The sequence below is a fragment of the Tachyglossus aculeatus genome, chromosome X4 (genome assembly GCF_015852505.1).
Source record: "Tachyglossus aculeatus isolate mTacAcu1 chromosome X4, mTacAcu1.pri, whole genome shotgun sequence".
Taxonomy (NCBI): domain Eukaryota; kingdom Metazoa; phylum Chordata; class Mammalia; order Monotremata; family Tachyglossidae; genus Tachyglossus; species Tachyglossus aculeatus.
This window is the reverse complement of record NC_052098.1, coordinates 49275320-49290828: the sequence shown is the minus strand read 5'-3', so window position 1 is coordinate 49290828 and position 15509 is coordinate 49275320. Positions and strand designations below refer to the sequence as shown.

General features: G+C 50.3%; 2 protein-coding genes across 2 annotated transcripts; both read left to right on the top strand.

The window, feature by feature from the left end:
* The first annotated feature begins 4535 nt into the window (after positions 1-4535).
* LOC119947897 (olfactory receptor 56-like) lies at positions 4536-5513 on the top strand. Its single transcript, XM_038769549.1, has one exon. The coding sequence runs from the start codon at positions 4536-4538 to the stop codon at positions 5511-5513; it is 978 nt and encodes a 325-aa protein (XP_038625477.1).
* An 8695-nt stretch (positions 5514-14208) lies between these two features.
* On the top strand, positions 14209-15186 carry LOC119947896 (olfactory receptor 56-like). The gene has a single exon (XM_038769548.1). It carries the CDS (start codon positions 14209-14211, stop codon positions 15184-15186), a length of 978 nt encoding a protein of 325 aa, XP_038625476.1.
* The last annotated feature ends 323 nt before the right edge of the window (positions 15187-15509 follow it).

The window sequence follows — 15509 nt, the reverse complement described above, 5'->3', positions numbered from 1 at the left end:
TAACAACTAAATTCCACCATTTCTCTGAGTCTGCAAATGTTTATTCGTGTGTACTCTAAGTCCCGCTTGTCGCAGTCAAAGCCCACTCCCACGCACGTTGGGCATTGGAAAATTAGTATCCACTACCCCCTCAGCGTTCTAGTCTCCAGATTCATTAGTTGCTCTGCCCACTGAGCCTTCTCCTTTTGGGTCACGCCTTAATTGCCCGCAAGGGAGCTAGTGTCCTTGGGCTTGGAGATGGCTGCCAGGGGGGACTTGGAATGCCGTCTCTCATTTAAGCACCTTGAAGAAGGTGCTGGGCTCTGAGGGTGCGGCAGCAAATGACATCCTGCAACCCAGGCCCTGCGGCTGTCCTAGTGGGCACCTGCATCTCGGACCCGTCTTGGTCCGGCCTAGAGGGCGGTTTCCCCACCCCGGACTGGGCGTCTCGCTCCCCGACATGGTTCTTCAGGGCCCTCGGCCTCTGAGAACCGAGGGAGTGGGGAGTTGAGAGCGGAGCTTTGGTCCAGCAGAGGAGGGTGAGTTGGGGACCAAAATCTGGGCTCTCCGAGGATTGGCATCTTCTTAAGCTTCAAGCTAGTACTGCCCACCATGGAGATGGGGAGTTTTTGATGCTTGAGAGGAGAGAGCTGGGGAAGGAGAAAGGAGGGGCCAAGAAGAGGGAAGAGGAAGATGAGGAGGGAGGAGAGGAGAGCAGAGAAGCAGCCAGGTCTACTGGAAAGAGCACAGACCTGGGAGAAAGGAGACCTGACCCATCATCCTCATTCTGCCTCTTGCCTTCTTTGTGACCTTGGTTAAATCACTGAACTTCTCAGTGCCTCACTATCCTCATCTGTTAAGTGGGGATTATATGTCCGCACTCTCTCTTAGTCTGTGAACTTCAAGTGGGCCAGGGACTTTGTCCAATCTACTTTTATTGTTTCTATCACAATGCTTGTCAGGTAGCAAACACTGAATAAATACTATGCTTCATTTGCATCTGTCCATTCCTCTTTCTTTCTTTCTTTTGCTGTCCAGGGACGCTTTCTCGGGCTGTTTGTCTGTCTCGGCTGATTTCTGCTTCTGTTTTTATGGTAGCTAGTTAATCATGTATTCATTAAGCATTTACTATGCACCAGGCACTGTACTCAGCACAGAGTCCTTGTCGCACTCGGGGTTCGATAGCAAAAAAGTAGAGGGTAACTCCTTAGCATCTTAACTCCTTTTAACAGATGAGGAAACTGAGACCCAAAGAGTTTAAGTAACTTGTCCCAGGTCTCACAACAGGTCAGTGGCAGAGTTTGGATTAGTACCTGGGTCTTCTGACTCTCAGTTCTGTACGTTTTACACTAGACCACCCTTAACCTGCATATCTTTTTTCCCCCACCTTTTGGTTTCTCTATCGGTTTTTACATCTATCTGCTGAGGGTTTATTTTCTGGCTGCCTGTCTCTCAGATTCTCTATTCTTCTGCCTATCCAGTTCGTCTTCCCTCCTGGTTCCTTCCCTCCCTTCTGAGACTCAGTCCCTCTGCCTATTTGCCTGACTATTAGCCTCTCTCCCCTCTCTCCATCCATCACTCTGAAATGGGTCCAGTCTGGATTCCAGAGTGGAGAATGTAGAGAAAGACCAGGGACAGAGAGAGGCAGAGAGAGCAGTAGAGCTTATTCCATAGGAAGAAGGGAAAGGTGAGGTACTAACTGGCCTTCTAGCCCGCTAGAGAGAGGTGATTGTATGGAAACGGAGAGTAGCTTTCTCCAATAATTAAATCTCTGTACTGTACTCAGTGCTTGGGAGAGTCCAATTCTATCCAGTTGGTAAATACGATCAAATCAATCAATCAGTCGGGGTATTTACTGAGCACTTGCTTTAAGCGTTCTGGAAATGTACAATAAAATTGATGTGATCCCCTTCCGCAAGCAGCTCACGGTCTACAGTGGGAGACAGACGTTAAAATAGAAGATGAATAGGGGAAATAGTAAAGTAGGCAAATACTTTCTGCTGGGGGGCTGGGGGGGGGTGTTAAAGTGCTTAAGAGGTACACAGACAAGTGCATAACTGAAGCGGAGGAGGAGGAATGAAATAAAGGGCTTAATTGGGGAAGGCCTCTTGGAAGAGATGCAATTTTTGCAGTGTTTTAAAGGTGAGGAGAATGGTGGACTTTTAGGTATGAAGGGAGAAGAGAGCTCCAGGCCAGAGGCAGGAGGTGGACAAGGGGTCAGCCGCGAGATAGATGAGATCGAAGTTCAGCGATTGATTGGCGTTAGAGGAGCAAAGTGTGCAGGCTCCTCTTGACCTCTCAGCTGCCTTCAACACTGTCGACCACCCCCTTCTCCTGGAAGCATTATCCAACCGCGGCTTCACTGACAGGGTTCTGCCCTCTCCTGGTTCTCCTCTTATCTCTCTGGCCACTCATTCTCAGTCTCTTTCACGGGCTCCTCCTCTGCCTCCCATCCCCTAACTGGGGATGTCCTCCAGGGCTCAGTTCTGGGTCCCCTTCTATTCTCCATCTACACCCACTCCCTTGAAGAACTCCCTCCCTCCCACGGCTTTACCTATCACCTCTAGGCAGATGATTCCCAAGTCTACATCTCCAGCCCTGATCTCTCTCCTTCTCTGCAGTCTCACATTTCCTCCTGCCTTCAAGACATCCCTACTTGAATGTCCCGCTACCTCAAACTGAACATGTCCAAAACAGAACTCCTTATCTTCCCACCCAAACCCCGTCCTCTTGATTTTCCCATCACTGTCGACAGTACCACCAACCTTCCTGTCTCTGAAGCCCGTAACCTAGTTGTTGTCTTTGATTCCTCTCTCTCATTCAACCAACATATTCAATAGATCACTAAATCCTGTCAGTACAATCTTCACATCATTGAAATCCATCCTTTCCCCTCCTCCTGAACTGTTACCACTTTAATTTAAACACTTATGCTATCTCTCCTTGAGTAACGTATTAGCCTCCTTGCTACCCTCCCTGCCTCCTGTCTCTCCCCACGACAGTCCGTACTTCACTCTGCTGCTCAGATTATTTTTCTACAAAAACATTCAGTCTGTGTTTCCCCACTCCTCAAGGACCTCCAGTGATTGCCCCTCCACCTCGGCATCAAGCGGAAACTCCTCACCCTAGGCTTTAAAACGCTCAATCACCTTGCCCCCTCCTACCTCTCCTTGCTACTCTCCCGCTACAACCCAGCCTGCACACTTCGTTCCTCTGATGCCAACATACTCACTGTACCTTGATCTCATCTGTCTCACCGCCAACCTCTCACCTGCATCCTGCTTCTGGTCTGGAACACCCTCCTTTTTCATATCCAGCAGACAATCCCTCTCCCCCCTTTCAAAGTCTTACTGAAGGCACATCTCCTCCAAGAGGCCCTCCCTAAGCCCTCATTTCCTCTTTTCCCACTCCCTTCTGTGTAGCTCTGATGTGCTCCCCTTATTCACTCCTCCCTCAACCCCACGGCACTTAGGTACATATCAATAATATAGTATTTTCTATTAATGTCTCTCTCCCCCTCTAGACTGTGAGCTTACAGGGGCAGGGAATGTGTCTACCAATCTGTTATATTGTACTCTCACAAGTGCATAATACTATGCTTTGCACACAGTTAGTGCTCAATAAATATGATACTGGCTGTGCTGTCGTAGGAGAGCAGCGAGGTAAGGTAGGAGCGGGCAAGGTGATTACGTGCAGGAATTTCTGTTTGATGCACAGGTGGAGGGACAACCATTGGAGGCTCTTGAGGAGTAGGGAGACCCGGACTGATCGTTTCTTCAGAAAAAACATTGGGAAGCAGGGTCATCTCGTAGAAAGTGCTTTTTCCACTTCACTAAACAAGAACCCCTGTGATGGACCAATGTCAGGAAAAGGGAAGCATATTAGCCTTGTGCCATTTTCTCGGGTAACCAGCAGGATGTTGAGACCGTAACACTGATCGTGTGCCTGATGACAGCAAGATTGGTGAGGCACAGGGATAGAGTTGGTGGATGAGAGAATGTACTCTCCTAAGCGCTTGGTATAAAGCTCTGCTCACTGTTGACGCTCAGCAAATACCCTTGATTGATGGATTGTTTAATGGGAGCCTTTAGGAATTTGGGGGGGTCCAAAATCCCTTCCACATGTCAGGAGGTGAGTGAACTTTGGATAAGTGTGACCTCTTAGTTCCCTCATCTTCATCATTTGTCATAAGGAACGATGGTATTGGATGAGGCTCAGTCCTTAGACTTCATTTATCATGCTAGTGACGTGCACTACAGATTGTAAGCTCATGGGCAGGGAACGTGTTTACCAACTCTGTTGCACTGTACCTGCCCAAGCGTTCAGAACGGTGTTTTGCACACAGTAAGAGCTCAGGAAATATCATTTATTGATTGATGGTGTAGGGCCCTGCTCGTTTTCTCATCTCTGCTAATCTTTTTCTCATAGGGACGCAGATTACCGCAAGCGAATAAGAGAGCAGAGACTGGAACTCAGGTTTCTGGATTCCTAAAGTCCCGTTCTTTTCTCAACATTTTCCCTCTCCGTATCCCCAAGTAACCACCAGCACCTGAACCATGGGACAGTGGGCAAACCTGTCATCCGGGGGGAACTTCATCTTACTTGGCATCTTTTCCAGTAGCCGAGCCCACCTGGCGCTCTTCAGTGGAATCATGGTGGTCTTCGTGGTAGCTGTGGTTGGGAATGTCCTCCTTCTCCTCCTCATTCACACGGATCCCCGGCTCCACACCCCCATGTACTTCTTTCTCAGTCAGCTCTCCCTCATGGACCTGACTCTGGTCTGCACCATCGTGCCCAAGATGGCCACCAACTTCCTGTCGGGCAAGAAGACTATCTCCTTCGTGGGCTGTGGCCTCCAGATTGGCCTGTTTGTCTCCATGGTGGGCTCTGAGGGGCTCCTGTTGGGCCTCATGGCCTACGACCGCTACATAGCCATCAGTCACCCCCTGCGCTATCCGATTCTCATGAGCCGGAGGGTCTGTCTGCAGATTGCTGGTGCTTCCTGGACTTTTGGGATGCTGGACGGGATCATCCAGGTGATAGCCGCCATGAGCTTTCCCTACTGTGCATCCCGGGAGGTTGACCACTTCTTCTGTGAGGTGACCGTCCTGCTGAAGCTGGCCTGTGCCGACACCTCACTCTTCGACTCCTTGTCGTTCGCCTGCTGTGTCTTCATGCTTCTCCTCCCCTTCTCCATCATCGTCGTGTCCTACGGCCTCATCCTGGCGGCGGTGCTGCGCATGCACTCGGCCCAGGCCCGCCGCAAGGCCCTGGCCACCTGCTCCTCCCACCTGGCTGCCGTCTCCCTCTTCTACGGGGCGGCCATGTTCAGCTACCTGCGGCCCAAGCGCCTCTGGGTTCCCAGCCACGACAAGGCGGTGTCCGTCTTCTACACGGTCCTGACGCCCATGCTCAACCCCCTCATCTACAGCCTGAGGAACCGGGAGGTGATGGGAGCGCTGAGGAGGGGCCTGGGCCGCTGGGCCACCAGGCCTCCAGTTGTCAGGCCTAGCCTCCCCCTGGCCCGGCCATGAAGGCATGCTTCCCTTTCCCGCTGCTCCAGGAAACCCTCGGAGCAGAACCCACCCACTCTTCACCGAAGGAGCGCCTTGGAAGTGGGAGGGGAGGAGACAGAAGGAGAAGGGGTGAGATTGCCCTGTCAAATTCTAAGGAACTGATGGAGCCCCCCTGCATGATTAATGGGGGAGGAAGGAGTAGGGAGGAAAGGAATTGGTCTTGAGAAGAGCACAGTCAATCAGCTGCTTAATACTGATCTCCAAACCTCCACGTGGCAGGAGAGATAGGTAAAACATAATTTCCAGATAGGAGAAAAGGAGCTCGCTGTGGTCAGGGAATGTCACCATTTATCGTGGTATTGTACTTTCCCAAGCTCTGCACACAGTAAGCGCTTACTGAACGAGAATGGAAAGATGGATAGGTGAACTGATGATGGTTTAAATAGCCGAGTACATGAATTGTGATGTATGAAACTGCTACAGAATGACTGTCTCTTTGAAGCCCACTCCACCCCCCCACTCCAATTGCTAGTCGCGGTCATCTACCACCCCCAAGACCCACCTCCAACATTATGAACCTTTCTGATTCCTTTTTCACATTCCTTCTCTCTTTCTCCGGCCCTACACAGATCCCTGAGGATTTCAATATCCACCTGGAAGTTTCCAGTGATGCATCTTCTGCCCACTACCTTGCCTTGATGCACAAATTGACGCCCTCAGCACCGACCTCTCTACTGAACTCAACTCATTCTCTCCCCTCTCCCTTCGCCCATCCCGTACCACTAACCCACAGTCCTCAATCACCTCCTCAGTCCACTTCCTTCTCTCCTGTGCACAAGCCACAGAGAGCTGCTGGTGGAAATCCAGACAACATGCTGTCCTTGTCCATCTTGACTTCATTCTCGTCTGCTCTAACTCTGCCTTCTCCTCTGTAACATTATTTCTCCATCCTTATTGATTCCCATGCCCGTAGGCCTCATCAGTTGTTTCAGACATTGAGCTCCCTCCTCAAACCAGTTGTCCCCCCGTCACCCCCAATCTCTTGCCCCTAAGGACTTGGCCCCATACTCTGTTAAGAAAATTGGAAACATTAGGTGTGATCTCGAGAAGCAGCGTGGCTCAGTGGAAAGAGCACGGGCTTTGGAGTCAGAGGTCATGGGTTCAAATCCTGGCTCTGCCAATTGTCAGCTGTGTGACTTTGGGCAAGTCACTTCACTTCTCTGGGCCTCAGTTACCTCATCTGTAGAATGGGGATTAAAACTGTGAGCCCCCCCGTGGGACAACCTGATCACCTTGTAACCTCCCCAGCGTTTAGAGCAGTGCTTTGCACCTGGTAAGCGCTTAATAAATGGCATTATTATTATTATCTCCCTAAAATCTCCCCTGCTGCTCTCCAGTCCCTTCCTCCTCTTGCAACATCTTTGACTCCTGTCGTTCCCAGCGGTATCTCAAGATGATATCTCCTGCCTCCGCTCAAAAGCCATCCCCTCCACCTGTGCCTCCGACCCCATCCCTTCGCACCTTAACGAAACACCCACCCACTCCTTTCTTTCCTCCCTGACTGCCATCTTCAAGTGTTCAGTCTCCAATGACTTCTTCCCCACTGCTTTCAAACATGCCCCTATCTCCCCATTCTAAAAAAAAAACCCTCCCATGACCCCACCATCCCCTCCAATTACTGCCCCATCTCCCTCTACCATTCCTTTCCAAACTCTCTGAGGGAGTTGTCTACACCCACTGCCTCCGCTTCTGCTCCTCCAATTCTCTTCTTCACCCTCTCCAATATGGCTTCCGGCCCCTTCTCTCCACGGAAACTGCCCTATCAAAGGTCATCAGTGATCTCCTTCTTGCCAAATTCCACAGCCTCTACTCCATCCTAATCCTCCTCTACCTCTCAGCTGCCTTCGACACTGTCGACCACACCCATTCTCCTGGAAACATTATCCAACCTCGACTTCACTGACGCTGTCCTCTCCTGGTTCTCCTCCTATCACTCTGGCTGTTCAGTCTCAGTTTCTTTTGCAGGCTCCCTCTCTGCCTCCCACCTGCTAATTGTGGGAGACTCTCAAGGCCCAGTTGTGGGTCCCTTTCTGTTTTCCATTTACACCCACTCCTTTAGAGAACTCATCAGCTCCCATGGCTTCAAACTACCGACTGTTATGTGGATGATTCCCAAATCTGCCTCTCCAGCCCTGATCGCTCTCCTCTACAATCTCACATTTCTTCCTGCTTTCAAGACATCTCTGCCTGGATGTCTGACTGACGCCTTCAACTTCACCTGTCCAGAACAGAACTCCTTATCTTCCCATTCATTCATTTATTTATTTATTCATTCATTCATTCAATTGTATTTATTGAGCGCTTACTGTTTGCAGAGCACTGTACTAAGCGCTTGGGAAGTACAAGTTGGCAACATATAGAGACGGTCCCTACCCAACAGTGGGCTCACAGTCTAAAAGGGGGAGACAGAGAACAAAACATATTAACAAAATAAAATAAACAGAATAAATATGTACAAATAAAATAAATAAATAAAGTAATAAATATGTACAAACATATATACATATATACAGGTGCTGTGGGGAGGGGAAGGAGGTAAGGCGGGGGGGATGAGGAGGGGGAGGTGGGGGAGAGGAAGGAGGGGACTCAGTCTGGGAAGGCCTCCTGGAGGAGGTGAGCTCTCAGTACGGCCTTGAAGGGAGGAAGAGAGCCAGCTTGGCGGATGTGTGGAGAGAGGGCATTCCAGGCCAGGGGGATGACGTGGGCCGGGGGTCGATGGCGGGACAGGCGAGAACGAGGCACGGTGAGGAGATTAGAAGCAGAGGAGCAGAGGGTGTGGGCTGGGCTGTAGAAGGAGAGAAGGGAGGTGAGGTAGGAGGGGACGAGGTGATGGAGAGCCTTGAAGCCCAGGGTGAGGAGTTTTTGCCTGATATGTAGGTTGATTCCCACCCAAACCCTGTTCTCCCCTGACTTTCCCATCACTTAGACAGCCCCACCATCCTGTCTGTCTTCCAGGGCCATAACCTTGGCATTATCCTCAACTCATCTCTCTCATTCAACCCAAGTATTCAATCTGTCACCAAATCATGTCAGTTCAACCTTCAAACATCGCTAAAATCCACTCTTTCCTCTCCATCCATAGTGCTACCACGTTGATCCAAGCAATTATTTTAGCCCACCTTGATTACTGCTTCTGCCTCCATGCTGCCCTCCCAGCTTCCTATTTTCTGCATTTCATTCCATACTTCACCCTGCTGCCCAGATCATTTCCCTATAAAACTGTTCACTCCGTGTCTCCCCACTCCTAGAGACTCTTCAGTGGTTGTCCATCCTCTACCACATCAAACACAAACTCCTTACCATTGGCTTTAAAGCCCTCGATCACCTTGCTCCTTCCTATCTTACCTCACTGATTCCCTACTACAACCCAGCCTGCACACATCACTACTCTGAGTCTGTAGGCTCGTCCTTCGAGACTGTGTACTTGATGTGGGCAGGGAATGTGTCTGTTTGTTGTTGCATTGTGCTCTCCCAAGCACTTAGTACCGTACTCTGCAAGCAGTAAGCGCTCAATAAATACGATTGAATGAATGAACACATACTCTAACGCCAACCTATTCACTGTACCTCGTTCTGGTGTATCTCACCTCTGGCCCTCGCCCTTGCCCGCCCTTTGGTCTGAAACTCCCTCCCCCTTCATATCCAACAGATGATCACTCTCCCCACCTTCAAAGCCTTATTAAAATCCCACGTTCTCTAAGAGACCTTTTCCAACTGCACGTTCATTTCCCCCACTCCCTCTCCCTCCCTGTCTCCCTTGCACTTGGATTTGTACCTATTATTCACTCCATCTTCAGCCCCACTTACATACTTTTGTACATATCTGTAATTAACGTCTAACAACTCTTTTGCATTGTACTCTCCCAAGCTTTGATGACAGTGCTCAGCATACAGTAAACAGTCAAAAAAATCCTATTGCTTGATTGATTGATTGACAGTAATGGAGGGAACTGTCTGGATCCATGCAGTCACTCACTCATAGATGAATTTCACCGTCAGTCACAACTCCTTCTATATATATATATATATATATATATATATACATTCATGCACATCCTTCTGCATAATTTTAGTTTCAACAGGATTCATTTCTGCTCAGAAAAGAGCCCTGTGTTGAGTTCTAGGAATTAGCCATCTCTTGGGAAGAGAAGACGACAACTAAATTCCACCATTTCCCTGAGTCTGCAAATGTTTATTCGTGTGCACTCTAACTCCCACTTGTCGCAGTCAAAGCCCACTCCCACGCACGTTGGGCATTGGAAAATTGGTATCCACTACCCCCTCAGCGTTCTAGTCTCAGATTCATTAGTTGCTCTGCCTACTGAGCCTTCTCCTTTTGGGTCTCGCCTTAATTGCCCGCAAGGGAGCTAGTGTCCTTGGGCTCGGAGACGGCTGCCAGGGGAGCCTTGGAATGCCGTCTCTCATTTAAGCACCTTGAAGAAGGTGCTGGGCTCTGAGGGTGCGGCAGCAGACGACATCCTGCAACCCAGGCCCTGCGGCTGTCCTAGCGGGCACCTGCATCTCGGACCCGTCTTGGTCCGGCCTAGAGGGCGGTTTCCCCACCCCGGACTGGGCGTCTCGCTCCCCGACATGGTTCTTCAGGGCCCTCGGCCTCTGAGAAGCGAGGGAGCGGGGAGTTGAGAGCGGAGCTTTGGTCCAGCAGAGGAGGGTGAGTTGGGGACCAAAGTCTGGGCTCTCCGAGGATTGGCATCTTCTTAAGCTTCACGCTAATACTGCCCACCATGGAGATGGGGATTTTTTGATGTTTGAGAGAAGGGAGCTGGGGAAGGAGAAAGGAGGGGCCAAGAAGAGGGAAGAAGAAGATGAGGAGGGAGGAGAGGAGAGCAGAGAAGCAGCCAGGTCTACTGGAAAGAGCACAGACCTGGGAGAAAGGAGACCTGACCTATCATCCTCATTCTGCCTCTTGCCTCCTTTGTGACCTTGGTTAAATCACTGAACTTCTCAGTGCCTCACTATCCTCATCTGTTAAGTGGGGATTAAATGTCCGCACTCTCTCTCAGTCTGTGAACTTCAAGTGGGACAGGGACTGTGTCCAATCAACTTTTATTGTTTCTATCACAATACTTGTCAGGTGGTGTCACTGAATAAATACTATGCTTCATTTGCATCTGTCCATTCCTCTTTCTTTCCATCAGTCCTTGTTTTGCTGTCCAGGGACCCTTTCTCGGGCTGTTTGTCTGTCTTGGCTGATTTCTGCTTCTCTTTTTATGGTAACTAGTTAAGCATCTACTATGCACCAAGCACTGTACTCAGCACAGAGTCCTTGTCACACTCGTGGTTCGATATCAAAAAAGTAGAGGGTAACTCCTTAGCATCTTAACTCCTTTTAACAGATGAGGAAACTGAGGCCCAGAGAGTTTAAGTAACTTGTCCCAGGTCTCACAACAGGTCAGTGGCAGAGTTTGGATTAGTACCTGGGTCTCCTGACTCTCAGTTCTGTACATTTTACAGTAGGCCACCCTTAACCTGCATATCTTTTTTTTTCTCCCTTTTGGTTTCTCTATTGGTTTTTACATCTATCAGCTGAGGGTTTATTTTCTGGCTGCCCGTCTCTCAGATTCTCTATTCTTCTGCCTATCCAGTTAGTCTTCCCTCCTGGTTCCTTCCCTCCCTTCTGAGACTCAGTCTCTCTGCCTATTTGCCTGGCTATTAGCCTCTCTCCCCTCTCTCCATCCATCACTCTGAAATGGGTCCAGTCTGGATTCCAGAGTGGAGAATGTAAAGACCAGGGACAGAGAGAGCAGTAGAGCTTATTCCATAAGAAGGGAAAGGTGAGGTGCTAATTGACCTTCTAGCCCGCGAGAGAGAGGTGATTGTATGGAAACAGAGAGCAGCTTTCTCCAATAATTAAATCTCTGTACTTTACTCAGTGCTTGGGAGAGTCCAATTCTATCCAGTTGGTAAATACGATCAAATCAATCAATCAATCAGGGTATTTACTGAGCACTTGCTATAAGTGTTCTGGAAATGTACAATAAAATTGATGTGATCCCCTTCCGCAAGCAGCTCACGGTCTACAGTGGGAGACAGACATTAAAATAGAAGATGAATAGGGGAAATAGTAAAGTAGGCAGATACTTTCTGCTGGTGGGCTGGGGGCAGTGTCAAAGTGCTTAAGAGGTACACAGACAAGTGCATAACTGAAGCAGAGGAGGAGGAGGAGGAATGAAATAAAGGGCTTAATTGGGGAAGGCCTCTTGGAAGAGATGCAATTTTTGCAGTGTTTTAAAGGTGAGGAGAATGGTGGACTTTTAGGTATGAAGGGAGAAGAGAGTTCCAGGCCAGAGGCAGGAGGTGGACAAGGGGTCAGCCGCAAGATAGATGAGATCGAAGTTCAGCGATTGGTTGGCGTTAGAGGAGCAAAGTGTGCGGGCTCCTCTTGACCTCTCAGCTGCCTTCAACACTGTCGACCATCCCCTTCTCCTGGAAGCATTATCCAACTGCGGCTTCACTGACAGGGTTCTGCCCTCTCCTGGTTCTCCTCTTATCTCTCTGGCCACTCATTCTCGTCTCTTTCACGGGCTCCTCCTCTGCCTCCCATCCCCTTACCGGGGAAGTCCTTCAGGGCTCAGTTCTGGGTCCCCTTCTATTCTCCATCTACACCCACTCCCTTGAAGAACTCCCTCCCTCCCACGGCTTTACCTATCACCTCTAGGCAGATGATTCCCAAGTCTACATCTCAAGCCCTGATCTCTCTCCTTCTCTGCAGTCTCACATTTCCTCCTGCCTTCAAGACATCTCTACTTGAATGTCCCGCTACCTCAAACTGAACATGTCCAAAACAGAACTCTTTATCTTCCCACCCAAACCCTGTCCTCTTGATTTTCCCATCACGGTAGACAGTACCACCAACCTTCCTGTCTCTGAAGCCCGTAACCTTGTTGCTGTCTTTGACTCCTCTCTCTCATTCAACCAACATATTCAGTAGACCACTAAATCCTGTCAGTACAATCTTCACATCACTGAAATCCTTCCTTTCCCCTCCTCCTGAACTGTTACCACTTTAATTTAAGCACTTATGCTATCCCTCCTTGAGTAACGTATTAGCCTCCTTGCTACCCTCCCTGCTTCCTGTCTCTCCCCACGACAGTCCGTACTTCACTCTGCTGCTCAGATTATTTTTCTACAAAAACATTCAGTCTGTGTTTCCCCACTCCTCAAGGACCTCCAGTGATTGCCCCTCCACCTCGGCATCAAGCGGAAACTCCTCACCCTAGGCTTTAAAACACTCAATCACCTTGCCCCCTCCTCCCTCTCCTGCTACAACCCAGCCTGCACACTTTGTTCCTCTGATGCCAACATACTCACTGTACCTTGATCTCATCTGTCTCACCGCCAACCTCTCACCCGCGTCCTGCTTCTGGCCTGGAACACCCTCCCTTTTCATGTCCAGCAGACAATCCCTCTCCCCCCTTTCAAAGTCTTACTGAAGGCACATCTCCTCCAAGAGGCCCTCCCTAAGCCCTCATTTCCTCTTTTCCCACTCCCTTCTGTGTAGCTCTGATATGCTCCCTTTATTCACTCCTCCCTCAACCCCATGGCACTTAGGTACATAGCCATAATTTAGTTTTTTCTATTAATGTCTCTCTCCCCCTCTAGACTGTGAGCTTACAGGGGCAGGGAATGTGTCTACCAATCTGTTATATTGTCCTCTCACAAGTGCATAGTACTATGCTTTGCACACAGTAAGTGCTCAATAAATATGATACTGGCTGTGCTGTCGTAGGAGAGCAGCGAGGTAAGGTAGGAGCGGGCAAGGTGATTACGTGCAGGAATTTCTGTTTGACGCACAGGTGGAGGGACAACCATTGGAGGCTCTTGAGGAGTAGGGAGACCCGGACTGATCGTTTCTTCAGAAAAAACACTGGGAAGCAGGGTCATCTCGTAGAAAGTGCTTTTTCCACTTCACTAAACAAGAACCCCTGTGATGGACCAATGTCAGGAAAAGGGAAGCATATTAGCCTTGTGCCATTTTCTCGGGTAACCAGCAGGATGTTGAGACCGTAACACTGATCGTGTGCCTGATGACAGCAAGATTGGTGAGGCACAGGGATAGAGTTGGTGGATGAGAGAATGTACTCTCCTAAGCGCTTGGTATAAAGCTCTGCTCACTGTTGATGCTCAGCAAATACCCTTGATTGATGGATTGTTTAATGGGAGGCTTTAGGAATTTGGGGGGGTCCAAAATCCCTTCCACATGTCAGGAGGTGAGTGAACTTTGGATAAGTGTGACTCCTTAGTTCCCTTGTCCCTGTGATTTGTCATAAGGAACGATGGTATTGGATGAGGCTCAGTCCTTAGACTTCATTTATCATGCTAGTGACGTGCACTACAGATTGTAAGCTCATTGGCAGGGAACGTGTTTACCAACTCTGTTGCACTGTACCCGCCCAAGCGTTCAGAACGGTGTTTTGCACACAGTAAAAGCTCAGTAAATATCATTTATTGATTGATGGTGTAGGGCCCTGCTCGTTTGCTCATCCCTGCTAATCTTTTTCTCGTAGGGACGCAGATTACCACAAGTGAATAAGAGAGCAGAGACTGGAACGCAGGTTTCCGGATTCCTAAAGTCCCGTTCTTTTCTCAACATTTTCCCTCTCTGTATCCCCAAGTAACCACCAGCACCTGAACCATGGGACAGTGGGCAAACCTGTCATCCGGGGGGAACTTCATCTTACTTGGCATCTTTTCCAGTAGCCGAGCCCACCTGGCGCTCTTCAGTGGAATCATGGTGGTCTTCGTGGTAGCTGTGGTTGGGAATGTCCTCCTTCTCCTCCTCATTCACACGGATCCCCGGCTCCACACCCCCATGTACTTCTTTCTCAGTCAGCTCTCCCTCATGGACCTGACTCTGGTCTGCACCATCGTGCCCAAGATGGCCACCAACTTCCTGTCGGGCAAGAAGACTATCTCCTTCGTGGGCTGTGGCCTCCAGATTGGCCTGTTTGTCTCCATGGTGGGCTCTGAGGGGCTCCTGTTGGGCCTCATGGCCTACGACCGCTACACAGCCATCAGTCACCCCCTGCGCTATCCGATTCTCATGAGCCGGAGGGTCTGTCTGCAGATTGCTGGTGCTTCCTGGACCTTTGGGACGCTGGACGGGATCATCCAGGTGATAGCCGCCATGAGCTTTCCCTACTGTGCGTCCCGGGAGGTTGACCACTTCTTCTGTGAGGTGCCTGTCCTGCTGAAGCTGGCCTGCGCCGACACCTCACTCTTCGACTCCTTGTTGTTCGCCTGCTGCGTCTTCATGCTCCTCCTCCCCTTCTCCATCATCGTCGTGTCCTACGGCCTCATCCTGGCGGCGGTGCTGCGCATGCGCTCGGCCCAGGCCCGCCACAAGTCCCTGGCCACCTGCTCCTCCCACCTGGCTGCCGTCTCCCTCTTCTACGGGGCGGCCATGTTCATCTACCTGCGGCCCCAGAGCTACCGGGCCCCCAGCCACGACAAGGCGGTGTCCGTCTTCTACACGGTCCTGACGCCCATGCTCAACCCCCTCATCTACAGCCTGAGGAACCGGGAGGTGATTGGGGCGCTGAAGAGGGGACTGGGCCGCCGGGCCACCGGGCCTCTGGTTGTCAGGCCTAGCCTCTCTCCGGCCCAGCCGTGACGACATACTTCCCTTTCCATTGCTCCAGGGAACTTCTCGAGCAGAACTTCACCAAGGGGGTGCCTGGGAGGTAGGAGAGGTGGAGATGAAAGGGGAGGGAAGAGATTGCCCTGTCAAACACTAGGGAACTGATGAAGAGCCCTCGCACAATAGCGTGTGTGTGTGTGTGTGTGTGCGCGCGCGTGTGTGTGTTGGGGGAGAATTGGTTTCCGAGAAGAGCATGCAGTCAAACAGCTAATCAATACTGATCTCCAAGCCTCCACCTGGCAGGAGAGATAGAGACAACATACAGCCACCCCCCTCCAGGTAGCCTTTCCTACTTC